We start from the raw sequence: 22780 nt of genomic DNA on the forward strand, positions 1-22780 counted from the left end.
ACACTTTTAAGTTGGTTAACGTCGGACATGAGTTGGTTTCTGTCCGCCGCGAGCGAATCTACCCTTACTCCAAGAGCTTGAACCACTGTCATCATATCTTTCATCGTAGGTTCAGATGAAATAGTATTAGTGACTGGATCTACCACTACAGGGGAAGAATTAGGTTCAATGATATTAGAAGCAGATAAATCTCTAGATCGAGAAGAACTATGCCTAACTCTATCCCTCTCTAATTTGTGAGAGTAGCGTTCAAAAGCTAACCACTCACTCTCGGGCAATGAAAAACATTCTTGACATCGGTCTTCATAAACACAAATTTTACCCCTACATTTAGTACAAATAGAATGGGGATCAACAGAGGCTTTTGGAAGCTGAGTCTTACACCCTTTCACACACTTCCTATATGAAGGAGAGGGATCGGTCATATTGAAAGATAAACAGAGAGATCAAAAACAAGCAAGGGTAAAAAAATAATCCAAATAATCCAAATCCAACAAGTATTCAAGAGAATCCAAAAGCGAGTCCAATAATGCGAAAGCCAATAACCAAAAAACAAAATATATCACCAAGATCACTGTCAACTTCCAGTTAGTTAGCTAGTGAATTCCTAACGATGTTGCCAAAATGGCGGCATGAGAAAATCTCGTGCTGGATGGAATGGTTCTGCCTAGCTCCGGTGGGGGCGCTAGTGTACACCTGGCAATGCTATCTGCGATTGCCGCGAATTTTTTAATTTCTGCCGGACGTCAGGGACTAAAGCCATTGTTATATAACCAGCGGGTAAGTTTAATATTTAAAAACTCATTTTCAGGATAATTCGCCCTGACGTTGCAAAACCGAAGGTCAGAGGCAAAAATCCTATGCAGTTTGGAGATGACCTAAGTCACCTTATTAAGTGGTATGAATGTCATAGTCCTGTCCTTAAAAAACAGCATTAGTCGACCGGACCCCGTAAGACACTGAATTAAGTTATATCCCTAAGTTCTAAGAGGTGGTAGCAAATTAAAAAAGATTGTGCTTCACTCCAATATTGTATATACCTATGCATTTACTCACAGTACACCTTGTATGGGAGGGAGGTCCTTTGTACTCGTCTGTCAGTCTTAGATTTCTATTAAAACTTTTAACATAATCAAGAATAGAATAACATTAGATTAAATAAAGAGCTGTATCACACAGTGGATCATAGGCCAATTTACTTAGAAAAATTTATTCACTATTCAAAGAAAAAATTAAGCACAAACTGCAGAGGCAAAAAGATAAAATGCATATACTCCAGTTACTGCACTTACCTTTTCCACTACATTAGCAACAGTAACCTCGAGTAAGGATGTTAGATGAGCTACTCGAGATCCATATGCCCCACCAAGGACAGGTAATTTTGTTAGATACACATGGATGTTTCCTGTAATGGTGGGTACAGCTATAAAACACACTATTTATAAGATAAAAAACACAAAAACTATTGAGGAGTTACTTGAAATTAAAAGGTTAAAGAGGTTTTAATTTCATATATGAATAAAATTCAATAAATTAAATATAATTCTTTATAAATATTATTCACATAAAAAATGCAGTGTCACTGAGTAAGCACAATTATAAATTAACTTAAAAATTTATTGAAAAGCTCTAACAAGAATGGCACTTAGGAATTGCCTGAAAATCATTGCTTTCCCTCAGGAAATACAAGAATTGATTTTATCTCGCTCTCTCATTCTTCTAACCCACTGTTATAGCTATGTTCACAATAATCCCCACAATTTTACCTCTATCATTGGGCTCAAAGGTTTATAGAGAAAAAACTACAAAAAAGCTTTTGACATAGGAAATTTATGGAGCCCACCTTCTCCTGAGGTGGCCACTTCCAAGCAGTGTGGATATCAAGAAAATGGGCTCTCTTTTCTTGTGACAATGAAGAGAACTTCTGGTGTGGAAGGAACCAGTGGAACTGGCTGATCATGATTTGATGAGTAAAAGATGAAGGGAGAAAGTCCTGTATTTAGAGCAAGGGACCAACTTCTCCGGGGAGACCAAATTGGCTAATGAAAATAAGCATCATCCTGCCAGGGGAATCTAGGCAATACTCAAGGGGTCCAGCCGGAATGCCAATATAGGGGGTATAGGAAGAAAAACAAAATCCTGAAAAATTAACTGTGCTTCGTATGACAATGGAGAATGTGTATAAGAAATATTTTGTCAAAATTCCTCTTACTTTCATAGTTATAGGGTAATTAGTAAAAGTAACTCAATAAACCAAAAACATTGTTTCCAACAAGAAAATGCAGATTTCTTGTTATCGTAAATTTTGATGATTATTATATTTTAATGTAAAAGAAATTGTGAACAATGGCATCTGTATAGCTTCCATGAGTCACAAGATGATGTATTAAATGGTAAATTACACCCTTCGTCCTTCAGTCCTACAACAAACATATAGAGTATATGTCTGAGTTTAACCTCTGACATTCACTCATTTTTACGTTTGTTTTTCTAGTTTTCAACGAGAATTTTATCATTTCAAAGAGGAAAAGACTATTTCAACATCTTCCTAACATAAGGAAGAAGAAATTTGCTCTATTAAGAGTTCAGAAGTGGGTAATGTTGGTAGTGACGCGCAGAGAGAGAGAGAGAGAGAGAGAGAGAGAGAGAGAGAGAGAGAGAGAGAGAGAGAGAAAGAGAGAGAGAGAGAGAGAGAGAGAGAGAGAGAGAGAGAGAGAGAGAGAGAGAGAGAGAGAGCGCCTTACCTTATTGCCTTATTTTTTGTTTGGGTTCCCCCAGGTCCCTCAGTGTGAGGCACCTCGTATATCCACCAGAGAGTTGCTAATACATCTTCCGGTGTATTTTGCATCTTCCAGTCTTGGATGGTCTGGGATGCATCTTAGGTATTTATCGAGCTGATTTTTAAACGCATCTACGCTCACTCCTGATATGTTTCTTAGATGAGCTGGCAGCACATTAAATAGTCGCTGCATTATCGATGCTGGTGCGTAGTGGATTAATGTCCTGTGCGCCTTTCTCAGTTTACCTGGAATGCTTTTTGGCACTATTAATCTACCTCTGCTTGCTCTTTCTGATACTTTAAGCTCCATGATGTTTTCAGCAATTCCTTCTATTTGCTTCCATGCTTGTATTATCATGTAGCGTTCTCTTCTCCTTTCTAGACTGTATAGTTTTAAAAATTGCAGTCTTTCCCAGTAATCAAGGTCCTTAACTTCTTCTATTCTAGCAGTATAGGACCTTTGTACACTCTCTATTTGCGCAATATCCTTTTGGTAGTGTGGGTACCATATCACATTGCAGTACTCGAGTGTACTACGCACATAAGTTTTGTAAAGCATAATCATGTGTTCAGCTTTTCTTGTTTTAAAGTGTCTGAATAACATTCCCATTTTTGCTTTACATTTAGCCAACAGTGTTGCTATTTGGTCGTTGCATAACATATTCCTATTTAAAATTACACCAAGGTCTTTAATTGCTTCCTTGTTTGTGATTGTCTCATTATTAGGTCCCTTGTATGCATACTGTACACCATTCCTTCTCTGTTTCCATAATTTATTGATTCGAATTTATCAGAGTTAAATACCATCCTATTTATCTCCGCCCATTCATATATTTTGTTTAGATCTCTTTGTAGTGAGTTCCTATCTTCATCACAAGTAATTTCTCTACTTATTCTTGTGTCATCGGCGAAACTTCTCACTACGGAGTTTTCAACATCACGGTCTATGTCTGAGATCATAATAACAAATAGCAGTGCAGCTAATACCGTACCTTGGGGCACACCAGATATTACCTGGGCTTCATCTGATTTCTCGTCATTTGCAACCACTATCTGTTTTCTGTTTTGCAGGAATTCTTTTACCCATTTTCCTATCTTTCCCACAATATTATGCTTTCTCATTTTTTTCTCCAATATGTTATGGTCTACCTTGTCAAAGGCTTTTGCAAAATCTAGATAGATCACATCTGTGTCTTTTTCATTTATCATATTATTGTATATGTTTTCATAGTGAGCTATCAGTTGGGTCTGTGTACTTTTTCCAGGTACGAAACCGTGTTGACCCATATTAAACAAATTATTTTTGACCAAATGGTTCATTATTTTCTTTTTTATTACCCTCTCATACACTTTCATAATATGTGATGAGAGAGAGAGAGAGAGAGAGAGAGAGAGAGAGAGAGGAGCAGCTGCCTTGCCTGACAGGAGCCAAAAGAAGCAAGATATTGAGAAAGAGGATCTTCCTTTATGATTAAATTATGATAAATAAATTTGTTTTCGTTTATTAATATCCAAAAAGGAACATGACAAACTTATAACAGAGTTTGTATTTTTCCTAACATACAAAACCGAATTCTTTACTACAGATATTCTAGCGTGAGCTGGAAAATACGGCAGAAAAACCTTAACAAGGTCATTAACGACCGGGCAGGTAGTTATCCACCTGTTCGAGGTGGGGAACCTCCGGTTGTTAGCTACTGTTTACCTTCAATCAGATTCTAGCTAGGACTACCTAGGGGGCGGTGATGGGGGGAAGATTTGTGTAGGGAATTCGGGTTTGTATGTTAGGAAAAATACAAACTCTGTTATAAGTTTGTCATTTGTTCCTACACTGATACAAACCCTCATTTTTTACTATAGGAGACTTAGTCCTGCGGCTAGGGTGCCAAGGAGTTCCCTATTCATAGGGAAGATAGTCCTCAGACTATACTCTCATGAAGAAAAAATCTCCTGTAAATCTTCTTTCTCTGTAGATCCTCATAATCTTAGCACAACTGGAAGTTTGTAGCTTTGTGGAAACAAATGTTTCAGGATGAAGTGGGTCAGGAACATTCGACTCGGACCCCTTCAAACTTAGGATTCCCCAGACCTTGAAAAGGGGAAACCTCGTGACAACGAGTATAACTTATACCCTGTGAGAGGAATCAGATGAGTTTCATACCTTATTTTCATTAACAAGTCCAGCTGAAACTGGCTACAGACTAGGATCCCCAGATGGGAGGGAGAAGGAAACGAAGATAGATACAGTGGAACCTCTACACACGAACGTATCTACATCCGAATTTTCCAACATCCGAAGTAAAATTCGAGCAAATTTTTGACTCTACACCCGAATTTTATTTCGACACACGAAGTAGCAATTTTCGTCGTACCGGTTGTATCCGAATTTTTCGACACGCGAAGTACAATTCGAACACGTTCCTACTCTACACCCGAATTTTTTTTTCGACACCCAAAGTAAACAATACTCGTATGCGTAGTCGGTGCTCATAGCGCCTGATGTGTTTTTTATTTCCGCCAATAGAAGGCAGCACTTCAACCTCGGAGGGACCCTCAATTAACGTGGCTTGGGTCAGTCCTCTGTTCTCGTTGGCTTTATGTGGTTGTGCCCTGTGCGTTCTGCTATTAATTGTGTTTTAATCGTGATTTTTTACATTCATCCTTTTACGGTATTTTACGAAAATCATGGGCTCTAAAAGGCTTAGTTTCGCAAGTGGTAGTGGTAGTGGTGAGAAAAGGAATAAGGGAATGCTTTCTTTAGAAGTAAAGCAAGGAATTATTGAAAAGCATGAGCGTGGCGTCCGTATGAGTGAACTTGCAATAAGTTCCGCGCAAATAAAAGAGGTGTTAGGAAAATATCAAGACGTGGTCGACTTCATCGACAAATACCATCAAAAGAAATTGCAGGTTTGTCGTGTAGCTGCGCAGTTTGATGATGTTTCCCTAACTTATTTTCGAAACATTCTGAAAAGCTGTACCAAGCAACTTTCTATCGATAGCTTCTTTAAAAAAACTACGAAGCGAACTCGTGATGAAGAGGAAGGAAGTGGTTCAAAGAAAACAGCAAAGAGTGAAGAGAAAAAATTCAATCAATTTTAAGTGTAGAGAGTGAAAGTGATTAAAATTAATCATCAAAAAGAAAAAAAGAAAATGTAAAAAAAAAATATAAATTATAAAAAAAAAAAAAGCTAAGTTATGTTAAAGTTCACTTAGTGTAAGTTAGAATAAGTTACGGTAGTGTACGTTTATCGTAGTTAACCTCTCTACCTCCTCGCCGCCCGTCCGTCTCCTCTCTGCGTAGCAAGACTAACAACACCTGCGCTGGAGTTTCTAAGGTAAAGTGACGCTAAAAACCCGTTTCTTATTTATCATTTTTTGCTAATTCTTCTTATTTACATGTCTATTCTTCTTATTTACATGTCTATTATCTAATTTAGTGTTCATTATTCTCATGGGAAAATTATGTGTAGTAGTTTATTAAGAAGTTATCATAGGTTTTTGGGCTCAACCACGGATTAATCCTATTTCAATGTATTCTTATGGGAAAATTTGTTTCGACAACCGAACATTTTCTACATCCGAAGTTGGTTCTGGAACGGATTAAATTCGTATGTAGAGGTTCCACTGTAGATGGATTTCCTTCTTAAAACCTAGTGTAACACAGGATCCTCAACCAATGGCTACTATCCCTCGAAAGGGCGTAAGGTAGCTACAGCACCTGTAGACCTACCACAATAGGCCCTATAGAAAAGGTGTCTAGAGACCTATGTGTCACGTTGCTCAAATAGTGAGTGATGAATGTAGATTAGCGTTTCCAGCCCCCAGCTCTTAAGACTTGGGAGACTGAGAAATTTCTCTTAAACGCCAGTGAGGCAGCCACTCCCCTAACTTGATGGGCTTTGGGTTGTGCTGCCTCTGGGTCTCAGTGAATAGCCCTCGCAATAACTTTCTTGAGCCAGAAAGAGATGGTGTTGCGAGAGATTCTCTTCTTTACCTTGTTGGTACTAAGGAAGAGATGATGGTCTGAAAGGTCTGGTGCACTTCAGGTATTTCCTCAGCGCCCTGACTGGGCACAGTATCAACTGGTCTGTATCCTGTGTTACCTTATTGAGGCTGGAAAACCAAAATTCTTGAAACCTTTCATTGGCAGATGAAGGATTCTGAGTCTTAGTCACAAAGCCTGGTACGAAGTTGAAGGAGACTTCCCCCCATCCCTTGTAAGACGTGACCATGACTGCCTATGAGTTTAAATTTGTGAAATGAGACTCGGTACCCTTATTTGGTCACCAGCGCAATCACAATTACCTGTTTGTCACATCTCTTGGATAAAAATTCGTCAAACTTAACACTACCATGAGTCTGCCATCCATAAAATGCTTAAAAATATAAAGTCAAGGGCATTTTGATCTAATACACTAGTACCTTGACCTCTGCTACTATATCATGGGACACTTTCTGTATGCCATGGGAATTTCTTGACTGAGCCAGTAAAGGGTGATGTTCATGATTGTTTTATAACAGACATTTATTTTCTCAACCATTACATATCTTCCTAACAGAGCCTTGAGCCCTCTGAAGATACAAGCATAAAGCTCAGAAAGAGCAAAATCTTCAATTTTTGAATAGACAAAAAGAGATAATGTTAAAGGTGCAGTAATTTGGTCTCAAATTTCTTGTGTTTGGGTCTTCACAAAAAAAGCCAGATGGAAAAAAATAGGACCTACACATATTAAAGTCCATAATCTTCTCTAAGACTATGCAGTGCATTGACCTGCATTGTTGACCTATCCATAAATCCATATGAGGTTTGGAAAGGCTCCAGGGAATTTTAGAATTCAGCTCAGAAGTCTGATAATCTCCTAGACATCTCATTTTCAAAGTGTATAAACTAGAAGTACTGAAAAAAAGATGAAAAAGAAATAGAATAATAACATTTAATAGATCAAGACCTATATCTCGCTCCGTATCAATAGCAAAATAGGTTTTGTTTTATCTGCTAGAGGTTGCTAGTAGACCCTTGATATGGTTTGTAGATATCATCAGACACCTATACAAAAAGCCCCTACTTGTTTAATACCTAAATGTACTGTGGAAACTAATAAATCTGAGATCAGTAAAGAAGTTTCTCCCAGTCTGGAGCTCCCTAATAATATCCACTGGTAGCGGCAAAAGGCTGATGAACTTCAAAATGATCCAAACTTTCTTTCTAGATGAATATCATGATAGCTGTGGGATGCAGGAACTTTTATCTTGCTTTGGTACGGTTCTTTATATCATCTTCCATGGCTATGTTTCCCATTATAATCCCAATTACTTTGCTTTTTAAATGGGGCTATAAGATTAGTAGACCAAAAAATATCTACTATTAGCTCTAAAAAAGTCTACAAGCTGCTGCTTCTCCTGACATGAACACATTTCGACACCCAGGAAATCTGTCAAGTGAGTTGTATATCCTGTTGTAAATATATCCACAAAGAGAAGAATCTCTGGGGAGGGATGAAGTTGTTGTACTTTGACACTTCGCAGAACCTCCCACATTAAGTGAAATAGGGTAGCTGTTTAGCATACTCATGGGTAACCATTATTTGTTTGGTTACCGAAAAAATTTAATCTTGAGTCATATACAAGGGACCAAAATCTCTATGGCAACCAAATGGTGAATTAGAATGGGCCTCATCTTGGTAGAGGAATCTAGCCTATGGGTAATATTCCTCATCAATATGAGCAATCAAATGGAGAACAAGAGCATTTACTGTGTTGATTTATATCCAAGCTTAAGTACTTTATGTTGTCAGTTCAAGTTCTGACTATTCCCAAATGATGGTTTGGAGATCGTAAGTTTGATTTTGCTGGAAAAGTTGATGAAAATGTTGTGAAGCTTCTTGAATGGAGAAGCTATCATGAGAAGTTCATTTACCAACCTCGAAGACTTTATCTAATTACAATACAGTAGTCTATAACTGAAGCAAGAATCGTCAAGAAAACCTGGAACTGAGATCGAGATCCATCAACTGGTGTATCTTGCCTGGCAAAATAAATTGGAGACAGTTGAAAACCTATGTTCCTCAAAACTACTGGAGCTACAATGTTCCCTTCCATTTTACAGTATGTTTCAAACTAATACTACCTTCATCCCAAAAAGGGTTTTGTTGGAAGAATAAATTAAATGGACTGAGGTTGTTAAGAAGGACCAAAACTCTGTCACCTTTAAAACATCTGAGAAGCCACTTTTAATTTATGGAGAGTAAACTTTACCTTCACCTATCACCTGTTTTCCAAGCATCACCCATACCTCCTCTTCTAAGGACAAATATTCATTAAAGCATCTTTTGTAAACCTAGCTCTAACTGGCAGCAAAGGCATGTAGGGTCTTAAATTCAGAAATGGGAGTCAATACCTTCCTTGGTCACCTGTACAACTCAGGGTTTGACTTCAACTGGTTTCCAAACATTTAGTCACTGGAAATGAACCTTACAGGAGAAAGGACTCAACGAGGAGCATAAAATTCTCTTTCTTCTCCCTTCATGCCATGGCATCCTTTTTGTTATTGGCCACTAGTATTATTGTTTCTTTACAGATTTATCCTATTAGACATAAAACTTCTCAATGCTGCCCTAGAATTGAACTTGACCTAATATCAGTTCTTCAATAAGGCATTCTGGGGATAGGTTAAAGTCCATAAATTTGGCCCCATTAAACTTCTATCAACTGAAGGAGTAAACCAAAACCAAAAACTTCAGTGCCACATCTCTGCTTAAGCACCCCATTAAGATGGAAAACAACTAAAGATTGGTCAAAGCAGAAACAAGTACACTTAACCTCATAACTTCTTTAGAAGCTTTGACCTTTTTAGAAGCGTTCTCACGGCTCGTGCGATTAACTCTTGCCACTTGGCAATGGCCTCAAATTCCCTCAATAAATTCTCATATGTGTCAGTCTCTAACAAAGCTCAAGTGAATGAAGGGGTAGCGTGGGAATAACCTTGCTCCTCAAGTCAGAGCCTCAGTTTTTGGATGGCAGAGTCATGGATGGCTGTACTGTTCAGATATCCTATAAGATCTTTGCAGTCTCCAGTCCTGGATCAAAATACAGCTGGGGATGTACCACTAGCTCAGCGTAGCCTTATAAGAGACTTTCCCTAGCAAGTACGAGTCTTCATACCTGGCTCTGTAGCCGAGATAACTTTTTTCGACTTTATGTGATTCTCATAACTGACGATGCACATAGCTCAATAGGGGATCTCAATGAAGGGGAACTCATGCTCCTCTAACACAGGTACATCTGATAAATTTCAACGTTACGATGTGGACTTTCTCCAGTTCCTCATTTACTATACATCTCTTTGTATGCTTGCTTATACTTCTATTCTGAGTGAGCAGTGTGCTGTCTGTCTTGAGAGACAAGACCTTAACCATGTGGAGGTGTTCTTATTCTTTCAGGAGATCATGTGCCTGAAGAGTTTTTTTACTAGAGCGACCACTTGGGGCATCGCGGTCATGGTGACCGTAGGATGTTGCTGAGTAGGCCAAGAAGGTAGTCTTGGCTTCTTTGTCTTCCGTTTGGGTTGGGGACCAGCATCCAGGGAAGACTTCCTCTTTGAGGAGATGCCCCACTTTTGGAGAAGGTTCCTATTCTCGGTGGCGGCTTTCTCAACTACCTCTTGGACCACTTCTTTTGGGAAGAGGTCCTTACACCAGATACTGAAAGAAATCAGCTTCCTGGGTTCGTGTTTCACCATCGCAGCAGCAAACACGAACTCCCTACAGGCTCTCCTGGCCTTCATGAAGGCGTACAGGTCCTTTACAAGGGGGGCCATGTGCATCTTGGCCAGGACCTTGAGCATATCTGGGCTGCTGTTGTGGCCTGCACACATGTCTATGCAGTTCTGGAGGGAAAGAGAAAGTCCGATAGCTTCGGGAGGTTCTCGCTGAACTGCTGTCCCTCGATATCTACATCCTCTTTTCCTACTGAGAAGGTTAGGTGGACCTCATTCCATTCCTTCTCATCCGTGGACAGGGCTAAAGACAGAGGCCTACACTCCTCTAGTGTAGGGCATGGTTTGCCTGCCTCAACTGCCTTGGCAACGGTCTGAAAAGCCTTCGACGTAAAGGGGAAGGCTCTCTAAGAAGGAGCAAGAAAGGTAGGGTGTTTCTTGCTCAGTGCAGAAACTTGTGAGTTTGTATAACCTGCTTTCTTCAGGCTACTCGTCAAGAGAGCCTGTGCTTTGTCGTGGTCGAATACCATGACCACCTTTGGTTCCGTCTCCTCTTTCGACGCTGGTTCATGCTTCAGCCGGATGAAGCACTCTGGGTAGACATTGAAGTTCGGCCAGAACTGAATGTCGTCCAGGGGAATGGCTCCCAACTTCTCCGAGATGTAGAGCTTGCTGTTGGTAATAGGCATGAACTCTGCATACCTCCAGAGATTGGTCTCGGAGCAGGATGGCAGGTCTTGTACTCTGGGTCGCTTGTAAGACCCTCAGTCCGCATCCGAAGTGGTGGTACGATGCCGCCACCTTCTCCCTTGCGGTCTAGAAGACAAGTCTTGCTTCGGCAAACCCTGGGCTGAAGAATCGATATTCTTCTGCCGCCCAGGACGGCACCGATATTGAAACGAGGTTTCTGATTGTGTCTGGAAATGTCCGGCAATCCTGCCGCTTTCTCCCGACACAACATACAAGACCCTTTCCCTGCCCCTCTCTGTCCTTTAGCGATAGCCTAGCCATCGCATGTCTTTGGCCGGTGTCCTACAATCTCCCCGCCTTCCGGGTAAAATGTGGCGCCGGCCGGGCTCCTACATAGGCGGCTTGATAGCCACTCTGACCTTCCCCTATGGACGCAAGGCTCCGGGAAAGGTTGTGACGGCCATGACAGCTGCCGGTGGGAGACCCTTTGTCTTCGAGTGCTTTTCACTCCTCCTTGGACTTTCCAATCACATCCCTGAAACCGGCAGTAGCCGGCAGCAGGTCTTGTGGCTGGAGGGAAGCTAGAATGATTCATTTCCCCCTTCCATTTGAACCCTCATTCTGGAGGAAGGCAGTAGGGATAATAATACCAACACCCTTATCTAATGTACTAAACTTCATTAATAAGGTAGCCCTTTTCTCCATGCTTTCTCTCTCTTTGTCGGCTAGTGCCGTCAGGTACTAACCTAACCAGCATAGACCAGTGCCGCCAGGTACTAGCCTAGCCGGCAACATGCTGGCTGAACTACAGTATATGTTTATACAGTAGCCAGTATTTCTGCAGTATAGTAAATAATGCAGACAGAAAACTATAGTATATATCATACAGTAGTTTATACAGTATTTTCCTACATACCCTGTGTATCCTTTCACAGTCTATTGTTGAGACCAATCTTATATTGAAGTGAAGTATTCCTTCAATACACTGATGAAAGTCATCAGATTATAATTTACCCCACAATATTAATACTTTTATGAAAGGGTCAGTGCTAATATACTGTACACTAATTCTAACTCTAGAGATTAGAGACCTTCTCCTTAGATTTTCCTTTAATAAGAAAATTCTAATATTAATATTGGGGGAGGTCAAAGCAATTGGCTGGACAGGAGACACAAGTATGTGTCTTTCCTATTTCCTTTCTAGCTTACTATCCAAAGCTATAATGGTTAAGATACCAAAACATTTAATGCATGACATTTTTATTTATCAAGTGTGATAAATTACCGCATACTAATTTCAATTTCCTTTCTTTACAGGAGGAGCAAAAAGTGAAGTGTGAGGTGATGTACTGTAACTACAAAAGTAGGAACTTTTGTGGTCACACTATGTGCAGGTCTCATGCCGCCTGCGTTGTTACTACCGAAACCTTGCAGTATTGGGACCCCAAGAACTGCAACGAGAAACTTCGCAAATGGGTACGAGGGTTCCAAAAGAACTCTCCGGGACCGTACTTTCCCAATGACAGGATGCGTAGCTTGCTGTTCCCGAAAGCTACAACTGATGCCGTCGTACCCCAGGCACGATTCGGGCCTCCCTGCGTCCAGATCGCAGTTGAGGCTGACGTCAGTGAAGCAATGCAAGGCATGGACATCCACCAGGAGGAAAGGATGTCTGAAGTGTCCACGGACACAGAGAAGGATCTCCTTCAGGACGATCCTAAGGAAGAGTCTACTCTACCACCCGGAGGAGATAAAGACAACAACTCATCAGAAGCGGAAGAGCCCCTTCTACATGTGCCAGCAGCAGAGCCGACACCGTCTACGTCTTCGGCTCCTACCCCTCCATTGGATGCAATGGGTCAGGCAGTTTTGGCCCACATTACCACCCTAATGGAGAATCTACACAAGGAGAGCGTAGAAAGGGAAGCGGAGATAACGAGAGAGCTCCGCGAAGCGACTCGGACCGCCACCTCCTGAGGGTCTTAAAAGCGACCCAGAGTACAAGACCTGCCATCCTGCTCCGAGACCAATCCCTGGAGGTATGCAGAGTTCATGCCTATTACCAACGGCAAACTCTACATCTCGGAGAAGTTGGTGTGGAGGATTTATTTTTGCTTTATTTTAATTTTTGTTTTTGCCAAATCCTGAGAGAGAGAGAGAGAGAGAGAGAGAGAGAGAGAGAGAGAGAGAGAGAGAGAGAGAGAGAGAGAGAGAGAGAGAGAGAATTTCATTTGCTTTAGTTTTGCTAAATCGCGCGAGAGTGTGTGTGTGTGTGTGTTTGTGTGTGTGTATGTGTGTTTGTGTGTCCGCGGTGCGCGCCGAAGAACAAGTGGTAGTTAGCGAATGATTGTTTGTAGTGGGAAAGACTGTTGGTACAAATGAGATTGTTTGTTTATGTTTTTAGTTAGGTTACGACAGTGGTGAATGTCTTGGGTGAATGTTTATTTTGATTTGACTGCTGTAACCGTCAGTTGTGTGAACGCTGGATTATATATATTTTTCTTACCAGCGTTGGAAGTGTTTTTTTATTTTCTAAGTACAGTTTTGTTTATCTTTGCTTGTAGTGATTGTGAATGATAGGAACAATTTATTATTTATCTTTGATTATAGTGCGATAGTTCAGTTAGTTAGGAGTGTTCATAAGTGTTTTTCTTTTTTTAATTTGGCAGGCCGTGATTCCTCCTTTGGAGAGCGATTTTTGAAAGTGGATTAATTGATTGTTGACGAATTGGCTTGTAATAAGGAATTTGATACGACCACTCTGATTTGTACAATTGTTGATGACCCGGACCGAATCAAATTCAGATTGCTGTTGATGATGATGATGATGATGATGGTGGTGATAATACTAACCACGACCCCAATCAGGGAAGTAGTTGTGGCAAATTGCCACCCAGTAAACTATTAAACACAGAGTTGTGTTAGTGTGCCGTAAAGACAGTCCGGCTTGTGTGTGGCGACAGTGTTGGTGTCCCATAATAATATTTATACAAGATAATTCATATATATATTTATTTTTGGTGTTGGTGTGCGGTGTAATTTAAGTTTGTTAGGTGTTTTTTTTTTTGCGTTTATTTGAATGGTATTTATAGTATATTTAGTGTAAGTTTTTGATGCTGTTGATTTTGGTTGGATTTATTATAGCTTGTAAGAAATATATAGTTTTAAGGTTATGATTTGTTTTGATTTTTGTCCTTTTGTCCAAGAGTCCCGCTGCTGATAACGTAAGGGGAAAGGTTGTATCGAGGAGACATTGGTCTGTTAGAGTGATTCAAGGGTGTGGGGGTTGTTTTTGCAACATCCCGCCACATTATTTTGGCGCCCGAACAGGGACTGCCGAGGTGGGATAGGAAGCCGGACTGTTGGACGAAGGACTGATAGGATAAGAAATTAGATTAAGGTTGAAGAAAAATGGAAGGTAAATTAAAGGCTTTGGAGGAGGAACTGCGGCATTATCAAGAACGGGAGCAGATGTTGATAGTTGAGAAAGAGAGGTTGCTAGTAGAGAATGAGAGGTTGAACTGGGAGAATGAGGCGATGCAGAAGGAGCTTAGGGAGTTAAAGGGAACAGTAGAGAGAGTGGAAGAATGTGTTGAGATGAGGATGAAAGAGAATGAGGAACGAATGGAGAACCGATTAGAAGTTATGATGGGGCAAGTCATGGGGATGATGAAAACTATAATGGGTGAAGGTGCAGTTGGAGGAGTGTCCTCAGCTTCGGGTAATGGGTTGATAGTGGAAGAGAAGGTTAAGGTAGGTGATAATGGGAAAGGAAGTGATAGTGATAGTAGTAATAGTGATAGGGATATTGAAGATAAGGGAATTAGGCATAGTAAGGATGAACAGAAAGGTGAGAGGAAAGATGAAAGGAAAGGTAAAAGTGATGTGAAGAAAAAGAAGAAAAAGTATCAGGCTGATAGCAAGGACGATCGTGAATGGGTGAGAGTGGCGAGTAAGAAAAGGGCTAGGAAGAGTATGATCAAGGATAGGAGTATGACTGTGGAATTAGATTCCTTATATTCTAGCGAGGAAGTAGGAAACAAGAAGGAAGGTAGCAGTGATAATAGCAGTGAGAATAAACGTGATGTGTGTAAGACTGTGTTTATGAGAGAGGTACCTCGGTGTGAAAGGTTCAATGAGCATAGTAGTAGGGATGTATATGAAGTTTTCAAGGAGTATGAGAGGTATTGTCAGGATAAGTATGGTGATAGTAAAAGAGTTTGGGCTAGGGAGTTAGGAGAATATTTGACAGGGTATTTGTTGACGATGTATGGAGTGATAATGAGTGTAGGTGATGTTGATTATGAAAGTGTGAAAAAGAGAATAATTGAGCAGGTAAAACGTATGAAAGGGAGTGTTAAGTATAAGCGTAAGAATGATTTTGATGAAGCACGGATGAATGCAGGAGAAGCGATATCGATGTATGTATGTAGGTTGGAAACTTTAGCTAGGAAGAAGTATGGGGATGAAGGTATAAATGAGAATAAGGAGTTAATGAAAAAGTTTTTGGCTACTGTACCCGAGAATGTTGCCGAGTTTGTTAATTTGAAACGGAAAGAGAAAATGAGGTGGACGAAAGAAAGATTGACATGGGATGATATTTTAGAGATAGTTGAGGATTACGAGTTGGATAGATGTATGAAAGAAAGTAAATCTGTGAGTGTAAGAACTGGAATAGAGGAAAGTGTGCCAGAATTTGTTAGTTTTAGAGATGCTGTTATGAGAGGACCGATGAGGGTAGCTGATAGTGTAGTAGATAGGAGTGTTAGGGCGAGTAATGTGGGAATACCTGTAAGGACAAATGAAGGGTTTAGGCAAGGGAATCAGGTTTGGAGGGATAGGAGTGTTAGTGCGCATCGAGGTATGTCAGATAGTCGTGTCCGTAATGAAAAGTGTTATAGGTGTGGAAAGGAAGGTCATAAGAAGAATGAATGTAGATGGGCTCTAGGTGCTTGTTTTGGATGTGGTGAGGTAGGGCATAGAATTAGTGAGTGCAAGAAAGAGAAAGGGATAAAATGTTATCGGTGTGGTATGACTGGGCACATAGCGAGTGGATGTCGGAGTAATCGTACAAATGTGATTTGCGGTAATTGTGGTAAGGATGGTCATTATGCTAGAATGTGCAAGGAGCCACGGGGTAAGTGTACTGAATGTGGTGCAGATGGGCATGTAGCTAGGGTATGTAGGAAGAAGGGAGTAAATCAGCCAGGATGTTCGGGAAACTAGAGTGTAAGAGGGTTCAGCTGGGTGAGTCCTCGAGTGTGTGCGGAGTGAATGTGATGCATGTTCGTGAAGGTTTACTACATGAAGACGTGATGGGCGAAAGAGCTTATGACTGCATGAGTGCAAAAGTAAATTTTAATGGAATAGAGCTAGTTGGTCTGATTGATACTGGTTGTGGTGTCAATTTAATGTTTAGGAATACATACGATAAGGTAAGGGATGTGTGTGAATTTAGGGGGTGTAAAGGTGAAGTGAAAGGTATCGGTAATTTAAGTATGTCTGTGCAAGGAAAGTTACGTGAAAATGTTATGATTGGGGGGCTGATGATGGAAGATAATGATTTTTATGTGGTTGAGGGAGTAAATGACAAATACGATGTGTTGTTAGGTTATAACTTCTTGAAAAAATGCGGTATGATTGTACATCCTAGTGTAAATATGATAGAGATGAAAGTTAAGGGTAAATTTTGTGGGGAATTTTATTTGAATGAAGATGGTAGTGTATGTACGAAGGTATGGAAAGGTGTGCCGTTAATAGCAAAAGAAGGTGTTAAATTGTCAAGAGATGCGAGTGAGGTTGTCAGTGTAAAAGTTGCATGGCCGAATAGTCTGGGAATTGCCAATAGTGACAATTGTGAATATGTAGTGGAAGGTTTGGAAGCAAGTAAATTGGTGAAAACAAGTGTGCATGTGTATGATGGTATTTTGAATTTGCAGGAGCCGAAGGTGTATGTGAGCTTGTTGCCGACTGTAAGGAGGAAGAGAATATGGGGCATACGTGAAGGTGATTGCATGGGATGTATGTATACGTTGGTCAATGTAGAGGATGGAAGGTATGTTAAATTGAGACATTTTATGACGGGTAAGATAAAGCAGGATGACGATTGGGACTATGGAAGTTTGAAAGAAAGAATTAATGTAGATGAGAATAAAAGTGAGGGAGAAAGGGAACAATTGTATAGGATGTTATGGGATAGACGGAGAGTTTTGAGTCGCGGTGACGAGGATTGTGGGGGATCAAAGCTGCCTGAATTTAAGATAGTTCTTAGTAATGATACCCCCATATATCAGCGTCCCCGACATTTTTCTCCGCCTATTGCCAGAGAAATAGAAGAGCAGTGCCAGGAGTTAGAACAAATGGGTGTAATAGAAAGGAGTGAGAGTGCCTGGAATAGCCCTATTGTACCTGTAAGAAAGCCGGATGGAAGTTTACGTATGTGTATAGATTATAGGAAGGTGAATGAAGTAACTGTTAAAGAACGTTTTCCGATGAATGTAGTGTCTGACTGTGTGTATAAGATGCATGGTATGAAAGTTTTTACAAAGTTAGATTTAGTTAGGGGCTATTACCAGATGCCTCTGGCAGAGGGGAGCAGGCCCATTACGGCATTTTCAAGAAGAAATTGTCATTATCAGTTTAAAAGATTAAGTTTTGGCCTTGCTAATGCGCCTGCTGCCTTCCAGAGGGCGATGAATGTAGTTTTGGCTGGGTTTGATCGACAGAAGGTGACTGTTTTTATAGATGATATTTTGATTGCTAGTGAGACTGTTGAGGAACACATGCAGTTGCTTGAAGCAGTATTAGAACGGTTGATAGAAGTTGGTGTGAAAGTTAAGCTGGGAAAGTGTACATGGTTGGCCGGGGAGGTGGAATTTCTTGGGCATGTGGTGAGTGAATCGGGTATGAGGAAGAGTGAAAAGTTTGTGAGTAAGGTGAGAGAGTTTCCACGTCCTCATACGGTGCGTGAGTTGAGAGGTTTTCTTGGGTTGATTGAATTTGGTCGGAAGTTTGTCAGAGATTGTTCGGGAATAGGGAAGCCTTTGAATGAGTGGACAGGGAAGAGAAATAGTACGAGACTGAAATGGGATGAACGTATGATTGAAGCGTTTGAAAAGTTGAAAGAAGAGGCTGCGAGAGACGTCACTTTGGCCTTTCCCGACTATAGTGAGCATGCGAGTATGCTAGAGTTATATACGGACGCTAGTGGGATTAGCATGGGTGGTTGCTTGGTTCAAATGCAAAGAATAAGTGGAGATAAACAGTTGAGAGTGATAGCGTATGTAAGTAAAGCATTTAATAAGGCTGAGCGAAAGTATTCCACGATTGAAAGGGAGTTGGCTGCGATACGGTTTTGCGTGAAAGCATTGAGGGTATTTTTGTATGGTGTGAAATTTATTGTGCGTACTGACCATCAGCCCCTAGTGTACATGATTAGGAAAGAGTCTGTGAATGCTAGAGTTGCGAGGACAATAGAGGATTTGAATGAATTTGACTTTAAGCTAGAATATGTACCTGGGAGTAAGAACGTGATAGCAGATGCGATGTCAAGAATGCATGGTAAGATAGAAGAGAGTAGCGAGAATGATAGTAATTTTGAAAGGTTGCCGGAAGATTTAGTGGTGGTAAAAAGTTTTGAAGGGGATGACATGGTGTATAAATGTATTTTGTGTGGGTTAAATAAGTTTAAATTGAAGGGTTTGAATAGGGATATACCTGCTAGTGTAGATGAGCTTAGAATGAGTGTTAGGAATGAAGTATCGAAAGAAATGGCATATAAGGAGGAGGATAGTGTGCTTGAGGGGGAATTGTTATCAAAAGTATTGTTGGTAGTAAGTATGTTGTATGGTGTCACTGTTTATTTGTATTTTGGGTGGAATCGTCCGATGCAGTACCGAGCAAATAAAGAGACTGAAAGGGAGTATATATTGAGGTTACAATGTAATGAAAGATGTTGCAAGTTGTTGAGTGAGAAGGAGGATTGTCCGAGTGATTTGAATCCGAGTGGTATGAGCATGGAAGATAGCGAAGATGACCATGGGTGTGATAAGGATGACCCTATTGATAGGAGTAAACATTTGTATGCATGGTGTAAAAGGAAGAATGATGACGTATGTGGGTATAAATGAGAATGAATACTGTAGTTTAATTGATACAGGTGCGCAAGTGTCATTAGTGAATATGTCTGTTATCAAGGAGATAGAGCGGTACAATTGGGAAGTGAAACGGCAATGTACGAGTGTGAGAATTCATGGGATAGGTAAAGGAAGTTTGCTAGTTTGGGAAGAAGTGCGTTTGAAAGTAAAACTGGGAAGTATGGAGGTGGAACATAATTTTATTGTAATGGGAGAGAATGAGATGCCTAGTTGTTTTTTGATAGGAATTGACTTTTTAAGATTGCATGATTTATCAGTTGATATTGGTAGTGGTTTGCTTCTGAAGAATGGATGTGAAGTAGTTGTGATAGAAGATAATAGTGTATTTATGGCGAATTTTGTTGCCATGGTTGATATTACGAGGAGTGAGGATGATCTACTGACTAAAGAGGAGGTGGAAGAAATGCAAGATGAATGTGTGGAAATTAAAAGGTTACGTGAATGTATGTTGAATAGTATTGAGGTAGAAGAATGGCCGTCTGATTTAGAGGTGTATAAGAAAGTTAGTAAGAGACTTATTGTGTGTAAGAATATTGAATATTTTCTACATAAAGGAATGGATGAAGATATATATGTTAATGTGTTTCCGATGCATGCAGCCGTAAGTATGTGTATGTTAGTGCATGACAGATATGGGCATATGGGTAAGAATAAATTATGGGAATGCATGCGTGAGAGATTTTTTACACCTAGGTTGAGTCAGATATGTAAGGATGTAGCGACTACGTGTGAAGATTGCCAGAAAGGGAAGTATCAGAGAGTGCATGCTAATCCGCCTATTTTGAGATTACGTATGAAAGAACCATTTGAGATGTTTGTGATTGATTGTGTTTCGTTGCCTGTGACTGCGAGAAGACATGTGGGAATGATTGTTATGGTTGATCACATGAGTAAATTTACCTATGCAATACCTATCAAGGATAAACGGAGTGAGACTGTTGCAAGAATGGTTGGTCAAGTGATGCTGCCGATGTGTGTGTGTAAGCCTGTGAGAATGTTAAGTGATAATGGCCCTGAGTTTGTTGGATGGGAGTTTGAGCGGATGTTAAGAGAATGGGGTATTGAACATGTGTATTCGACTCCTTATATGCCAAGTGCAAATGGGTTGGCTGAAAGGACTGTAAGAACATTAACTGAAATTTTGCAAATGATGAGTACATGTGATAATGATTGGGATTTGTATGTTGGTAGAGCGTTGTGGGCTTATAATGCAACAGTGCATAAGAGTACGGGTATGTCTCCATGTAAGTTTGTGTTAAATTTTGAAAAGATAATAAGACCGAAATTGGGTGTGTCGAGGATGATAAAGATGTGTGGAGGAAAGCAAATAAGAGGTTTGAAAGCTTTAAAGTTGGTGAGAGAGTGATGAAAGAAGTAATTGAGAAGGGTAGAATGAATGTAAATAAGGTGCGTGATAAATTTGAAGGTTCCTATGTAGTGTTAGAAGTTGGTTCGAGTGGATTAAGTTACGTTTTGGGTAAGTTGTGTGTGGGTGGTATTGGGGAAAAAATTAGGGCCCACCACAACCAGTTGCGTAAATGGAAAGAGGTACCTGAGTATATCCAAGAGAATGGCATGAGTAAATGGTTGAAAAGGAACAAGTGTGAACCTAGTATGTATGAGGACTTAGGTCTGGAAGGTAAACAGTTGGTGTTAGTAGAATATAAGGAAAGGAAGAATACAAGAGCTTTAAGTAAAGATGAAAGAAGGGGGAATTTTATAAGTAAAAGTGAGAATAGAAATAAGTATGACAAGGGTGTAAATGTGCAAGTGTGTATGGAAGATAAATGTGTTAATACAGATGAATCATGGCTGAGTATGAATGATACCTATAGTGTGTGTGGCTTTTCCTTAGGTGATGTAAAAGAAAGGATGACGAATGCGAGAGTGAGAGATAGGAGAATGATTAGTAGTATGAATGAATCATTTGCTAAAGTTGAGAATGTTTTTGATGAAATGGATGAACTGTTTACAGAAATGAGTGTAATTTTAGGGCCAGATGAGAACGAGGTAGATATGATTGTACATGATATATTAGATGATTGGGATTTAGATAGGAATAGTGTTAATGTAGCGAATGATGGTGATAAGGAAGAAGTGAATGAGAGAGTATATGAAGGCCCAGTTACTCGGAGTAGAGGTCCCGTTCCCGACTGCGTAATGAAAAAAATATTGTAAGTTTTATGTGAGTAGGATTTGGCAAAGTAAGGGGGGAGGGATTTGGAGGATTTATTTTTGCTTTATTTTAATTTTTGTTTTTGCCAAATCCTGAGAGAGAGAGAGAGAGAGAGAGAGAGAGAGAGAGAGAGAGAGAGAGAGAGAGAGAGAGAGAGAGAGAGAGAGAAAGAGAGAGAGAGAGAGAGAGAGAGAGAGAGAGAGAGAGAGAGAGAGAGGAGAGAGAGAGAGAGAGAGAATTTCATTTGCTTTAGTTTTGCTAAATCGCACGAGAGTGTGTGTGTGTGTTTGTGTGTGTGTTTGTGTGTCCGCGGTGCGCGCCGAAGAACAAGTGGTAGTTAGCGAATGATTGTTTGTAGTGGGAAAGACTGTTGGTACAAATGAGATTGTTTGTTTATGTTTTTAGTTAGGTTACGACAGTGGTGAATGTCTTGGGTGAATGCTTATTTTGATTTGACTGCTGTAACCGTCAGTTGTGTGAATGCTGGATTATATATATTTTTCTTACCAGCGTTGGAAGTGTTTTTTTATTTTCTAAGTAAGTACAGTTTTGTTTATCTTTGCTTGTAGTGATTGTGAATGATAGGAACAATTTATTATTTATCTTTGATTATAGTGCGATAGTTCAGTTAGTTAGGAGTGTTCATAAGTGTTTTTCTTTTTTCAATTTGGCAGGCCGTGATTCCTCCTTTGGAGAGCGATTTTTGAAAGTGGATTAATTGATTGTTGACGAATTGGCTTGTAATAAGGAATTTGATACGACCACTCTGATTTGTACAATTGTTGATGACCCGGACCGAATCAAATTCAGATTGCTGTTGATGATGATGATGATGATGATGATGATGATAATACTAACCACGACCCCAATCAGGGAAGTAGTTGTGGCAAATTGCCACCCAGTAAACTATTAAACACATAGTTGTGTTAGTGTGCCGTAAAGACAGTCCGGCTTGTGTGTGGCGACAGTGTTGGTGTCCCATAATAATATTTATACAAGATAATTCATATATATATTTATTTTTGGTGTTGGTGTGCGGTGTAATTTAAGTTTGTTAGGTGTTTTTTTTTTTGCGTTTATTTGAATGGTATTTATAGTATATTTAGTGTAAGTTTTTGATGCTGTTGATTTTGGTTGGATTTATTATACAGGTAGTTTGTAAGAAATATATAGTTTTAAGGTTATGATTTGTTTTGATTTTTGTCCTTTTGTCCAAGAGTCCCGCTGCTGATAACGTAAGGGGAAAGGTTGTATTGAGGAGACAT

General features: G+C 40.0%; 1 protein-coding gene across 1 annotated transcript in view; it reads right to left on the reverse strand.

The window, feature by feature from the left end:
* Oseg6 (intraflagellar transport protein Oseg6) overlaps positions 1–22780 on the reverse strand; it is a 313337-nt gene that overhangs the window by 190357 nt on the left and 100200 nt on the right. The window contains 1 exon segment of the mRNA XM_068348165.1: positions 1293–1405. Within this exon segment, the coding sequence (XP_068204266.1) occupies positions 1293–1405 (113 nt within the window).

This window comes from Palaemon carinicauda, chromosome 24 (genome assembly GCF_036898095.1).
Source record: "Palaemon carinicauda isolate YSFRI2023 chromosome 24, ASM3689809v2, whole genome shotgun sequence".
Taxonomy (NCBI): domain Eukaryota; kingdom Metazoa; phylum Arthropoda; class Malacostraca; order Decapoda; family Palaemonidae; genus Palaemon; species Palaemon carinicauda.